This window comes from Clinocottus analis, unplaced genomic scaffold (genome assembly GCF_023055335.1).
Source record: "Clinocottus analis isolate CAN_PGR_092001 unplaced genomic scaffold, fCliAna1.0.p SCAF_19, whole genome shotgun sequence".
NCBI classification, from domain to species: Eukaryota; Metazoa; Chordata; class Actinopteri; order Perciformes; family Cottidae; genus Clinocottus; species Clinocottus analis.
This window is the reverse complement of record NW_027175920.1, coordinates 14,707,877-14,722,981: the sequence shown is the minus strand read 5'-3', so window position 1 is coordinate 14,722,981 and position 15,105 is coordinate 14,707,877. Positions and strand designations below refer to the sequence as shown.

General features: G+C 42.2%; 1 protein-coding gene across 2 annotated transcripts in view; it reads left to right on the top strand.

Annotated features, from left to right (window-relative positions):
• The window catches only part of ryr2a (ryanodine receptor 2a (cardiac)), a 156,262-nt gene that overhangs the window by 21,438 nt on the left and 119,719 nt on the right, over nt 1-15,105 (top strand). Inside the window, exons 1-4 of one of the 2 annotated variants that reach the window (XM_068582452.1) lie at nt 2,823-2,979; nt 3,760-3,812; nt 11,179-11,298; nt 11,446-11,550. In XM_068582452.1, coding sequence (XP_068438553.1) covers nt 2,853-2,979; nt 3,760-3,812; nt 11,179-11,298; nt 11,446-11,550 — 405 coding nt within the window. In that variant the 5' untranslated portion in view covers nt 2,823-2,852. Of the gene's footprint in view, nt 1-2,822; nt 2,980-3,759; nt 3,813-11,178; nt 11,299-11,445; nt 11,551-15,105 lie in introns of those variants that run through there. The other variant, XM_068582453.1, reaches the window with a different exon arrangement.

The following is a 15,105-nucleotide window of genomic DNA, read 5'->3' as shown; positions in this document are numbered from 1 at the left end:
ACAGATTGTAAAGCAAATTTTGTATTTGTGATTTTGGGCTGTATAAAATAAACAGAATTGAATTGAACCTCATCACCAGAGACCCTCCACCAAACTAATACATCAGAACAATAAGGGATCGACTCACCCAAATGAAGTGCTCTGCCTCCCCACACACTTCCTTTTATAGCCATGAGCATGCAATGTGTCAATGGAGTGAATAATGTGAAAATAATGAAACTTCATTCACATAACTCTGAACAACGCCATCCTAGCCTTGATATGTGTGACCTCGGGCTGAAACATACAGCACATTAATCATTTATATCGTTTATATTTTGGCATTTAATTGATGTGAGGTTTTACAGTCGGTGAAGGGGGATGGGGATCGCACAAGTAATTTCTTTGAGAATAGAACCCTGCTGCAGAAGAGAACAGTCACGTCATCAGAATGTGTACAATTTCATTTAATTTAATTTAACTCAAAACGATTACCGATCTGATACCAAAGCTTTAATAACAATTTATTTTTGTATTACTGTGTTCTACTAACCTTGTATGGATGTAAGCTGCTTGCTCTCATGGTTGTAAGGCCTAGTTCAGGTTAAACCCCTTGTATTCTCTACTTTGACGGATCTTGCAGTATAAAATATTTCCATATGGCCGTCATAGTGCTTGCTCTGGCTACCGTTACTCACTCCGCTTGCAGCTGCCAGGTCAACACTGAGCGCGTGAGCTTGAGACCAGGCGGAAGTTGCCTACAACAGACACGTGTCCCTAAAAATATCTTCTTTAGGTGGATGAATAATGTTCATTCCTAGTCCCTCATTTTGGCACTCTACATGAAACTGTGATTCGGTCACATGACGTCCTCGACTCTACGCATCCCTCAGGGGGACGATCAAATGACTCTTCTTACTTGTCCGGCACCGGTTCGTATCTTCAGTGGTGTTTTTTATGAGCTCTAGAATGTGTCCTGTCTGCACAAAACAATAAATAGTTGTTCAAATCCAATATTTCTACAGTTGCCTTTTACTTTTGGTGCAGTTAAACTTCCCTCTGGCCTTTTTCCACGAGCAAGAGGAGGAAACACAAGGTCACAGACTGAGGTAACTCATTTGATTGAAGGGTTTTGGCAACAATCACCCTGCGGCACTTTCGTGCCTCTAATGTGTATATATATTTTCTCTGATGTCTAGAAGTAACTGATTATAAGCATTGTTAGTCGAATGAAATTGTAAATCGACTTCATGTTGAATAATGACGATCAAGTGGACACGGGACCAAACGGAGCCGTGCTGCACAGTGGTATTATGGGAGATAGCCAAGCTGAACTTTATTCATGAAGTCTTGAAGTACACAGAGTCCCAACACAGTGTTAACCCCACTGCACTCCTGCACTGATGCATATATGTAGTGGGGCCAAATGTACTACTTGCAATAAATGTCCAATCCCTGAACAGTTCAAAATCAGATATGTGATTTAAATGACTATTAAATCCATGTGCTGCGTCCTGTGGTTGGTCAGTTTGTTCCGAAGTAAATGTCATTCTGGAGTGCACACTGCACTCACACATTAGACAGCAGCTGCTGCACCATGGAGGGGAGAGGCGCGGCTCCAGTCCTGACTGACCAGCAGCACCAACAGCATGGTGTATGATTGAATACAAATGCAGATGTAAAAAAAAAAGTCACACAGACAGTATTTAACTCACATTTCCATAATCCTCTGTGCAAAAGGCATCATCAGTACACAAGCAAGTCATCAGTTAATCCACCAGCAAGGTAGCTTTTTGGTTCTTGGTTGAAGCTAGAAGTTTCTAGTAGCTTTGTGCCCCACTGACCAATCACAGCACATGTTAATAGTTATACTGGACCACTTACCAATCATAAACATCCACGCCATTTCGCAGGCCCTAAACGTGTCATGGTAATGCAAGGCTGGACCCAAAAGGAAACACAAGTAGCAGGAGTGATAGACAATGATATTTATTTCCAAGTCAAAGAGAAGTAGAACTCTTGCAGGCGTCCTCTGCGGGCTAGGGTCTGGTAGTGGGAAGGCTGGGCAATTCCTACAGGGAGTTCCGGGGAGCTGAGTGGCTGAGAAAGCACAAGTTAAGCAAAAGACAATGCTAAAATCCAAAGAGGCCGTGGCAGTCGTTCCGGGTGTGTGAACTGACGATCTGGCAAGGAGTGGAGAGAGAACTGGGGTAATATGCTATGAGGTTGATGAGGGAAACGGGTTGCAGGTGTGTTTGTAAGTTGGTAGCAGGAGGGGAAGGCCACGCCCAGGCAGACACACCCACACAGGGCAAACTGAGAGCAATAGGAAAACGGGGGGAGAGAAGCACAGCAGGGACCATGACAGTACCCCCCGCGCCCCTCAATGGGAGCCTACGGGCGACCCGCCAGGCTTATCCGGATGGGTCCGATGAAACTCCCTGATAAACTCCGGATCCAGGATGAAAGACTGAGGAACCCACTGTCGCTCCTCTGGGCCGTATCCCTCCCAGTCCACCAGATAGTGGTACCCTTTGCCGCGACGACCTACGTCCAAGAGCCGCCGGACAGAGAAAGCTGGATGGTCGTTGACCACCCGGGCGGGAAGCGGGGGATCGGAAGGAGGGCAGAGGGGACTGGAAGAAACTGTTTTTATTTGCGAGACGTGAAACGTGGGGTGGATCTTCCTCATAATGCGGGGTAATTTTAGCCTGAGCGCAGTTGGATTGATTATTCGTTCAATGACAAAAGGGCCAATGTAACGGGGTGACAGTTTCTTAGAGTCGGTCTTCAGCGGGATATTCTTTGAAAAAAAACACCAAACACTCTGACCTGGTTTGTTTGCTGGGGCTGGGGTCCGGCGGCGGTTAGCAATGCGCCGGTTGCTGTTGGCAGAGCAAAGTAGTGCAGTGCGGGCCTCTCTCCAGACTTTACGGCAGCGGCGGAGGTGCATCTGCACTGAAGGAACAGCCAACTCGCACTCCTGCGAGGGAAACAGAGGTGGCTGATAGCAGCACTGGTCAGGGAGTTGTGGGCGTACTCCACCCATGCCAATTGGTAGCTCCAGGTGGTAGAATTAGTGGCGGTTACACACCATAGGGCAGCCTCATGCCTCAACTGAGAGCAACAGGAAAACAGGGGGGGAGAGAAGCACAGCAGGGACCATGACAGCACGTCAAAGAATCCGCCCAGGTTGTCAAACTAAAGATCTGATTTGTTGAAGACCATGACAATCAACCACAATATCCACTCTCAGTGTACTTTAATCTGCAAAGGCCTGCTTGAACTGCTTTGCTAGCAAAAAGACACAGGAGTGAAACAATTTGATTGGATTGCTGCCCTGAAAAGCAGTGCTGAAGGCTGAAGACAGAGCAACAGAGGAATTAGCTGATAGGGGAAAAAAATTACATGTTGTTTATTTGTGAAAAATAATTAAATTATAAAATAGCTATATAAAATAGCTTTGTGATTCTGTTTAGGCCAGCAGTGGAGGCTTAGAAGGCCCTGACAGCCTACCACTGTGAAAAAGAGGGTTAGACACCCTCCACACCAGCCCGGTAGAACCCCACTGACCCGGCAATCGTAATCGCAACTCTCACGACAGTCTAAACCCAGCTCGCGTTCCCTATCAGTGGGTGAACAATCAAACGCTGGGTGAATTCTGCTTCACAATGATAGGAAGGTCTCTTTTTTTTAAGGGGGAGAGGGGGGGGGGGGGATGAATCACACTCAAAATACGAGTATGGATAAGATTTAATAATCCAACGTTTCCCATTCCAGGGACGGGAGGCTGCAGTCTGTTGGTCGTGCTGAGGCCAGAGGTTGAACACATTGTGAGGAGTTTGCACACACATATGCTGCCCAGAGAGGTCAAACCAACTGAACAGGTTCTAATTAGTCATTACAACTTGTGTTTTTCTTCTTGTAGACACAGGACCATAGATAAGTGCTTGTAAAAATGGACTCCCTGCGCTTGCAGTCTGAGTTGATGCCCTTTGGCCACGCATTTATTTTATGTCGCAGTGGTGCGTGAGATGTGTGAGGTTCTGTTTTATTATCTGGCACGATGAGAAGTAACTGTGAGGGCGGATAATCTTGTGCAAAGGCGTATTTGAAGATATATTATTGTCACAAACGTAAATGTCAATTCAAACTGATATGGAAATCAGGTAATGTAACATCATGAGTCCTGATTCAATCCAAATGAAAATGCATCCTATTCCTACGAAGCAGCAGCCTGTAGCTGAATGGAGAATGCAAAGCTGAGTGATTATCAGTATTTATACAGAGTACATCAGTTTGTGTTCAGAGTCTCCCTCTCTTCCTCTTCCCTTCTGCTTTTCTCAGATTATATCATTGACGTGCTACCCTCCTCCACGCAATCTCTCTCTCTCTCTCTCTCTCTTTCTCTCTCTCTCTCTCTCTCTCTCTCTCTCTCTCTCTCTCGTTCTGTCTCTCTCTTTCTCTCTCTCTCTGTGTTTGTGCCAAGCTTTTAAACCCTACTTCGCTGACCTGCGCTGTGTGTGTGTGTGTGTGTGTGTGTGTGTGTGTGTGTGTGTGTGTGTGTGTGTGTTTCCAAATCCCTGATGCTCTATACCACTGTATACTTGGAATACAACTCACACAAACACACACACACACAGCTCAACGGTACACACTGACACACAGCAGGCTGAGCTGGCACGTTCAGTGCAGCAGCAAAATGTAGCAGAAATAGTCCCATTGCATTTTGATTGTTCTAACAAATGTTTTCATTTTTATGGAAGGGGGCGAGGGGTTGTGACATCTAAATAATGTTGCACAGATGCATTATTCCTGACAAATATATCACTAAATATATCAATCATATTTGATATAAATGTCATGGGGCTTTTAGAGTGACTCCATAGTTTGATACAAGGCCAGAATTAGCATGCAGCATTAAAATTGCAGCTGCAGGTCAAGCATCCAAATAATCATAATGAATAAGAGAGGGAGACTTGGATTTATGTACACCCACGGGCATGAACACATTTCCAACCAAATGCTGGAGTTCCGCTGGATTATGTAAATAGGTTGATTGCTAAAACCCTTAAAGAAGATGTTTTTGGAACACGCTTTGCTTCCTTTCTTGGAACAAATCTTGTGTCTTGTGCTTTAAATCAGGTTGTAGATAGGCTGAAGCTCAGCTACTCCGTACCAGACCTCCAGAAGGCTGCACACAGCCACTGTACACCATTTTTTTTTACCTCTTTTATCTGTACTGGTTCAACGTACAAGATATGGCATGTTAATTAGGGAGCTTTAGAGGCAGGTGTGTTTTTCGTCACGTCAGAGCTTGTTGTTTCCAGTCTTAGAGCTAAGCTTTATTCTTTATGATGTTCTACTTATTTTCTCCCTCTCAGCAAATCCCATTTGCAAACCCACAGTCTTTTTAGTCTTTTAATGTAAATTGTTGAGTGTAACAGACATCTACGATAAGGCCGGTTTTGTCCTTTTTAAAGCAAGCTGAACTCAAACCTCTAGTTTTTAAAGTCTTTTTTCGGCAGCAACCTCCAGTTCTGCCGAGTTAAGCCAATGTGAAAGTGTCTTTAAACGTGTATTCTCTCTAATGACCTTCAGGGGATGACTCCTCCGGTTGTATAGAAGTCGATGAGAAAATGACTTCTCTATTGATTTATTCTCTCAGTAAACATGAGTTTATGTCTCAGTCTCTAGTTTCAAGTCTTATTCAATACAGCATGATGTCTATTTAGTAAATTATGGTTATTTGGAGTCAAACAGACCATAAGGCAGGGTCACTTCAAATATAGTAACCTCCGTTCATTGGTTGCAAAAAAAACAACACCATGGTGACGGCCATATTACAAGATGGCAAAGGCAAAATCTCCAAACCTAAGGTTTCAAAACGGTCGACGTTATTACGATGACGTCCACTTCTAATATAAAGTCTGTAGACTTTCCAATACAGTCAGTCTGATCTGTGGTTTTGTCGGCCATTGCACATGGTGGACTCAGTGGATGGTATTAAAGATGTGTTTTATACTTTCCCAATATGTGTCTCCTCTCACTCTTAATCTCTATCTCCCTCTCTTATGTCAGAGGAGGATTAATCATTGTTTTGGTGATCCAGCTTGTCCACCTTTGTGCTAAAAAAGGCCTGTGTGGCAGCTCTCTCTCTCTCTCTCTCTCTCTCTCTCTCTCTCTCCCTCTCTCTCTCTCTCTCTCTCTCTCTCTCTCTCTCTCTCTCTCTCTCTCTCTCTCTCTCTCTGTGCACAGTATTCCTCCCTCCCCGACCCTGTTTTTTTTGTGATGGGAAGGTCGCATTTAATGTTTCCCCTGACTGCTACTGTTGAATAGGCGGTTGTGTAAGGTTGTGTATTCAACTCTGGGCTGCTTTATGATTGCCGCCCTGATGAGCACTGACCATGCACTCCAATGCCCTTTTGTGAGTGCACATTTTCAGGTTCTGTTTTTTGCTTGCACACGCGTCTTGTGTGAGTGAATGTGAGTGAGTTTATGAGTGTGTATACTATAGAAGACATGCTAATTCATGTCAGTCTATTTCTGTGTGTGTGGGAAGAGGGCAGAAGCAGCCCAAGAGAGAGTTTTTCTTGAGTAAGGGAAGCCATTTTATTGCTACTGTTAAAACACACACACACACACACACACACACACACACACACACACACACACACACACACACACACACACACACACACACACACACACACACACTGCACCCAAGTGTAACCCAAGACAGTCCATGCTTTTGTGTTTTAATCCCATACATAAACCTCACACCCTAACATTCCCTTTTTTGGAAAGCCAGTCCATTCATCCACTTCCTGAATAACAGCTTTTCCACCTGCTCACCTTTGTGATGAAGGCCATTCCTCCTTTGCAATGTTTAAGAAAAAGACTGCATAATATATTGCCTGACATAAATCTGAATTATTTAGACCCCGCAACATAAGCGTGGGAAGTGAGGATGCTGAGGGCCGTGCAGCACCCTCTGCTGGTCGAAAGTGGAACACGGTAGAAATATACTTCTAATAACGTACAAACATGAACGTAATCCCTGTTGTTGTGCATGCGCACATGTAGTAATACTATGTTAGGGTTAGGGTTAAATTTGACAACTCACACAGAAGAAATTTGTTTTTCGACTTCATTTATTCACATTAATAACGGGTGATGATAAGGGAATATGAAAAATAGATTTTTTAATCTTAGTTATTGCGAGACCACTTTGGTTTATCTCGGGAAGACTGTTAGTTTCCCACCTTCAACCAATAAGCAACGTTGCTTTCTGTTAATGTCCACAGTTGTTCCCTAATCTCAAAGCCTCTCGAGTAGCTTTCCTTTTGTGTTGAATTTGGTGGTCTCTACGGACGAAAGTTGTAGTGTTTCCGAGCACCAAAGTCCCTTCAGAAAACCTCTCATTTTACTGCAGCAGGGTCTTACAGTCTGCCCCACGCAGTCCTGGGTCAACTGGGCATGATAACACTGCACCCGTAATTGCTGAAATGTCAGAACACGTGACATCACTAAAAAATAGGTCCAACAGGGACCATGAGCACAAACGACCAGATGAATACACAAGCACGGAAAAAAAACAATGGTAATGGAACCGTACTTGTATAGCGCTTTTCTGGCCTTCCGAACCACTCAAAGAGCTTTAACACCATATGACGTCATTCACCTATTTATGAGAGGAGCAACCATGCAAGGTGCCACATCAAGATTTTCAACCATTCATACACTGTCGGCGCAGCTACAGGAGCAATTTAGTGTTAAGTGTCTTACTCAAGAACCCATCGGCATGGGCTTGTGGAGGGATCCACCAATCCTCTGATTGAAGGATGACCCTGCTTACCACTGAGCCACAGTTGCCTCAACAATAGGTTAGTTGAAAACAAACCTTGACCTTCCTACAAATGCTGACTGGTGGTGACAAAGCCCAAGCTTTTCTTCTTTTCTTCTTCATGAGCACAATCACAGCAAAGTCTCGTAAACCTGACCAGCCTTAAGCAAAGTGTAGTTACATTCTAAAACTGATAAATGTTGATAAATGTAATGTACTGTAAAGTGCAAGCCAAATTTGCAATGACTACATGTAGCTTGGAATGATTAGCGCTGATCTTCTATCCGTTCCTCTGTGTCTCTTTTCCATTTTCTCTCTCACTCCATATAAGTCTGGAATGCAAACTGCCACTGACAGAGAGACACCAGACATCTTCATGGAGGGAACTGTGTGTGTGTGTGTGTGTGTGTGTGTGTGATGGTATTCCCTCAGCCCAGACGTCTAGATAATTAAGCCGAACCACAGTGGCTGATGAATTCCAGAAGCATCTTATGACAAATACAATATTCCCCAGTGGTTCTCTTTGTATTTTTATAGACACATTTCCAGCTGTATTTATAAAAATGCACTTTGCTTGTATGGTGTCATGAACAGAAGCCCGCCCATCCCTGCTTTTCACCACCATTGTCTCAGGCTGCAGTCCGAGAGAGAAACACTGCAGCATATAATTCACTAGGATTGTCCCTTTGGGAGAGACCTGTACTTGGGGACCATTTTCACTGAGTCTGTTTACACTTCTAGAGAGGCCTCATAAATGATGAAACAGTAAAGGAAACCCAAATTCATCATATTGTATGTTGTGTCTCTCTGTCCACTGGTAATCTCACATACTACTGGACCCATTAGCCAAACATGTTTTGTTTTATTTTTGTAAAAACATAATTCCTCGTTCGGCATTCACAGCTGACCCCTCACTCCTCTCATTGTTGGCGATTCAATAACTGATTCAGTTTGTACTTGGTTTCCGCTACACATTGGGAATTGATGCCCTCTTGATTTGCACACCTAGGTAAGATGTTTGTGTGTATGGGTGTATAGATGTATATAGTTATGAATTATTAAATGACTAATAACTGAGCAAATAACAAACTAAATCAAGTGCTACTGCAACTGAGCATCTCTTCTTATGTTGCGATCTGTCAATCACAGTAAGCCCGCCCTAAAGCATACCCTGCTTCATGGTCTATTTGACTCTAAATGGAGCATAATTTACTAAATGAACATCATGCTGTATTGAAGAAGCAGCTTGACACTAGAGATTGGGACCATAAACTCACATGCACAATGTTCACTGAGCAAATAAATCAAAAGACAAGTCGAGTCATTTTTTATAGACATACGATCAGAGGAGTCATACGATCAGAGGAGTGATGGTCAGGATGTAGCTTTTCACATTGGCTTCACTCGGCAGAACCGCAGGTTGCCACATGGACTGGATCTACACAAGATGTATTCAGGCACAGTATTGAGAGTCTTCAAATGTGGAAATAATTTATTTGATTGACTGTTGCAACTATTTACTACATTTGGACTCTGTGCTGCTTAAAGAAAGCCGTTTTGCTCGTCTTCCCGTGGCGTGTGTACTATTTTCTGTAGCGCCGTTTGCAGTAATCATATACAGTCAATTCAAACAGTCCTTTGTTTTCATCAAGTTTGAGTGTAAGTGCAGCCGTTTGGCATTGATACCAACTGTTAAGGCACGGTCCACTAAAATGTTATTGTGGTGTTTCTTTATGAGGGAATGGGAGATGGCAACTCTCTGGTGTCCGATGTGAATGTCCTCCTTGATCCTGTCTCGCGGTTCATGAGCTTTGACCTCTTTATAGTGTATAGTACACAGTTTTTTTGTCTGGTGTTCACAGCTGAAGTTTGGGATGTTTCTGTGTGTGGTGTTCATTCAGCTTCTTGTCAAGGTTTATTTAAAAAATGTTCTGTTCTTTCACTTTTTTAACCTCGTGGTCCCGATTGCCCCCATACAGATGTTGTGCAGTGTAGACGGGTCCTCACCACGGATATTTTCTTGATGTAAGATGAATTGGGAGTACTCATTAAGATATTAGCCCGTACCTCACAAAGCAGGTGTTCAGGACCCTCTTACACAGACCAGAGGTCTGACCAGTGAGAAAGAGGACAAAGAGGGTGGAGGTGCAGCAGATCTGATCTCGCCCTCATCCAAGACCAGGACAGAGACTGGACGGAGGCTAGGGATGGATGGATGGTACATATCAAGTGTGAGACCACTTACTTTGTTTTAATGTGATTGATGACACACAGACAATGACTTTGAATGATGTTAACGGAAACTACTAGCCATGTATGGTGGGCAGACATTAGGCAGACCAAACAGATGCACGCGGTTTCGATCCAAGTTCCAGCAGAATCAGCTGCTTGATGTGTCAGCAGACAGATATTTAATTGATTGTCACACTTGGATGTAGGACATGTTGTAGTGCTGTTACTGTCTGATTCTCTGATCAGAGCCTCAGTGTCTTCTGATTAATATGCATGAGTTGAAGGGAACGGGTAATGATTTTTGCGTGATCTGCTGAACTGTTCATTTCATTATACTATATCTGTTTTAGTCTGGTAGAGGTAAAACACCACAGAACAAGAACTGCGAAAACCAAAACACTGCTTAAATGAACTCAATGTACTATATGATCAAGAACATTGTCTATTTCTGTATTCAGTTATGCTTAACGCCTGTCAGCGGCATACGTTCGTATTGGACTAATCTGCATTTCACAATTTACACCATAGTATTGTATATATATATATATATTTGAGTGTAAGTGCAGCTGTTTGGCATTATATATATATATATATATATATATATATATATATATATATATATATATATATATATATATATATATATATATGTATGTATATATATATATATGTATGTATATATATATGTATATCTATATATGTATATATACTTATATGTATATATACATATATATGTATATATAAGTATATATACATATATGTATATATATACATATATATATGTATATATACATATATATATATATATATATATATATATATATATATATATATGTATGCATATGTATGTATTTATACATACATGTATATCTATGTACGTTTTGACTCCTCTTCAAAGTGATGCATTGTAGTGCTACCTGGTAAAGGCTTGATTTGGAGGTGTGTTTGTCAGTTCTCTTGGAAGATCAAGTTGCTCTGAAATTTTTAGCCTTCACCAAGGTGCAACAGAAAATCTCTGTAACTGACTCTGCGTCAATAAGTGTCTTGATTAATAACTATACATATGTGCAACAAACACACACACAATATGTGTGTGCGTGTGTGTTTGTGTGTGTTTTTAGGATGACGAGGTGGTCCTCCAGTGCTCAGCCACAATCCACAAGGAACAACAGAAGCTCTGTCTGGCTGCTGAAGGCTTTGGAAACCGACTTTGCTTCCTTGAATCCATTTCCAACTCCAAGGTACTGATGTCAAAGTATTTCTACTTTATTGATTTCACACCACTGCGTATGGTCAGAGTGTTGATACAAAAGAATGGACTCTTGTGTGTAAAAGTGTAAAAGTGAAGTCAACGCCAATAAATCACCTCAGGTGTGTAATCGTTTCAGAATGTTCCTCCGGATCTGTCCATCTGCACCTTTGTGTTGGAGCAGTCTCTGTCAGTACGAGCCCTGCAGGAGATGCTGGCCAACACCGAGGATAAGGCTGAGGGGGTGAGTGTGAAGCAAGACACAATCACACACACCAGGGAAGGAGAATGAATGAATGAGTAGATTGTTCTTCAGGTGAGACACACACATTGGCGAGGGTGGTAGACAAAGACACAGGGAGAGTCTACTCTTTGATCTGTTCATTCGTGACGAAAGTCAAGTCTTGCTCGCACTTATCTACAGTTCAAAGCAGAGAGAAAGGGGGCTGCGGATCAGTTTTACATCAAGCAATTGATTTCATGACACAGTATCAATACAATTCAGTTTATTTTGTATAGCTCAAAATCACAAATACAAGATTTGCCCCTGAGGGCTTTACAATCTGTACACATTGAATTGAATTGAAGTATTAATATTGTATTTCCAAATGTTTCCTCACACAGTTTCCTCAGACGGCTGCTCAGGTCATCTTTATGCAGCTGCTGGTTAAACTGTGTTTCTGTTTGACTGTCCCCCCTTAGCTATCCTCCCAAACAACAAGACAAAGACGCATCAGTGCTTTTTATGCATTTGATACAAGTGAGTCCGGGGTCACGTCCCAGTGAGCTAGGTAGTGCAGACATCCATCTCCTCCCGGGGGATCCAAGAGTATTCCCTATAGCCATCGTTGTTTAAAAACGTGTACAATAAAGTTCCTTAAATTAAATATAAAGGTCCATGTAATTTGTTGACAATAATAATAATAAAAAGGACTCTCAGCTTATTTGTGCTACTACATAGTTTATGTTAATGAGATGGCTTAAGAGGAGCTATTCAGTTGCTGTAGCGTTGCATTAAAAAAAAACTCAAATTAAGAGTGACATAAGCATGTTTCCTAAAATGGCCAAACTATTCCCTTTTAAAATTACTCACAGTGTCATCATTCTGCAATGTGAGCAGAACCAAAGGCAGTCCCTATTGGGAGCCAGAGGATTATATCAACAGACGATTCCTCTGAAGGAAAGGTTCCAGAGGATGGCCAAAAAAAACTGAACTGTTCTCCTGGAGTATGTTTGGTTTAGGATCGGTGGACAGGTGGAATTCTGCCTCCAGGCTAACAAATTTTGCTCACTTTGCTCATTAACAAAGTTCAAATGCTTGATTGAAACCCAGCTGTTTACAACACTGCACAAACATCAGTCCACCACCATTAATCTAACATGTGGAAATAAACATCATGTGTCTTCACTTATTTAAGTAGTACAGGACTGGCCTTACTGATGTTGGTGGGGTTAGTCATTGAGGATGGATACCAAAACCTTTCCCACTATAGTCTGAATTATAAGACACACTGTGAAATACAAAAACTCTAGTTCAGACACAGTGTTTGTTCCTCTGCACTCATATGAGGATCCTTGAGAGGCCAACCACAGGAACTGCATGGGTATTTGCATGAGAGAGGCACTATAGGCCTCTTTTTTGCACGTCTCTTGATGTGAGGTGTTGTATAAATGAATCATGGCACACAAACTCCTGCTCACACACATTCATTAACATGTCTGTAAAAACTGAAGCATCTCTGGTCTGTGAGAACTGCACTGTGGAGGAGTAGGAGCAGGCCAGATGGACTGCAGTGCAGAAGATGGCATGAGGTTCATGTACTACGTTGGTTGTGTCGGACCACTTTGCTCAGAAGACAAATGTCCGTCAGAGAGCAAGAGATTCCAGTTTCATGGCACAATCTCCTACTGACGCGCCCTCAAGTGTCACAATGTAGTTTTGCGGAACCTTTATAGTCTTGAGAATGGGGAGAAGGGTCAAGGACAACCTATATACCTTGAGCTTGAACTTGCATCAGATGTACAATACACAAATCTTAAGTAACACAACAATTTGGTAAATTCATGCTTTCTTATCTCTACTTACTGTGAATAAGGGCTGCTGTAATCCCGTCATTTCCCCACTGAGGGACTAATAAAGGACTATCTTATCTTATTTCTCTTATCTTATCTTTACAGGAAGCATGCAACAAAAATCAAGGAGATTTCCATTTTTTTTTAATTCCTTTTGCAGGCTTGTTCAAGTAGTCGAGTAAAATGCAGCTGACTGTGAAGCAGAGACCTTTGATTGGTTGGATCGTTTACCTGTGAATGGGAGAACTTGATTCGATACACCAGAGGAGACACTCCACAAATTGTCAATAGAAGATCAGGTTTACCAGAGGAACCATGCATCTTTTCCACTTGTTCCCTGTGTTCAAGTGGTCATATGACCCTCAAATGAGTTTTAATACTTGTGTTATTTCATATCATTTGAAAAAATAAATGTTAATAATAAAATAAAATAAAATCTTTTTGTTTTTATTTTTTTTATAACAATTATAATACATCCAGCCTGATTCTGAGCAAGATTTGCCAAAAATCTGTTCTTGAGCGGTCCCCAAGTTTTTTCAACTCCATGGTTCAGGGCCTTAACAACATCCCACATACTAATAACACACCTTTCTGGAAAGGTTAGGCTAAGGCAGTGGTTCCCAAACTCAAGAATGCCGACGCCCAATTTAAAATCTGAAAATCTTCTGGGGCCCACCCAAACCGCGCCTCATTTGACATTGTTTTGTTTAGCGGTGCCTTTTGTTGAATAACGACAGGCGGACAAGCACAGCCGTTTCGAGCGAGAGCCTTATTGTTTTATTAATCTGTTCGTTCAAATTGTTTGTGCTTCATCAATTAATGTTTCAGATAACTAACGCTAGAATTGTTCAAATAATACTTAAACTGAGAAAAAGATGTGCGTTTGATATCTTATCAATTATCAATCGTTTTAAGTAAAATACAGAAATTTGCAACCCTAATGTTTTAACCAGGTCTTAGGACAGGAAAGAGCAAGACTACTATCCAACTTTGAGTTTGTTTTTGTATTTATTTGGGGATGGGAGAACAGCTTCAGGGGCCGACGAGGACAAAATAAAAAACAAAACACCTTTTGATGAAAATGCCATCAAACTCCTTACTTCCCTGCTCAATATCTACAAGTGTCTGCTCTAAACTTGTTGTGGAAGTCACAAAAACGTGTGAACATAAACTCCATGGTGTTTGGGTTCATAGTAGTATCCGTAGTCCCACAACAGCCTGAATGAAGCCGCTATCAGCGCTCTTTCCGGGTGACCGGCAGCAGTTTGATTCGCTGATTGGCTGATGCAACTATTCCCTCCCTACGTCGTCATGGGGACGCACCATGACGACGACAAATACGCGCCGCCGGACGGCTCCAGTCCCGCCTGTCATTACATCTTACCCGGATACAAAAGATATATTTTTCTGATTGGCTGTAGCCCATTTCTTTCTTTGATTGGCTGATGAGTGGCTCCTCACGGGAGGGGGAGCGGCTCGTGGTGAGGGCAGAGCGAGTAAGTCATGTTTGCGCGTTGCGGCACATTAAATAACCTGGAGTTTTTTTTCAGCGTGAGGAATACGATGTGTGGCGGAAGGGCGTGATTTAAGGTCGAAATGAGTGACTGTCAAGCTCAATGAGTGACACTTGAGAGCCCTGCATACATAGTTTATAAATCAGTTTTCTTTTTTCTTTTACTGGTACCGTTCAATAGTAAGGGTCCCTGTTAGGGACAAACCACTGCTT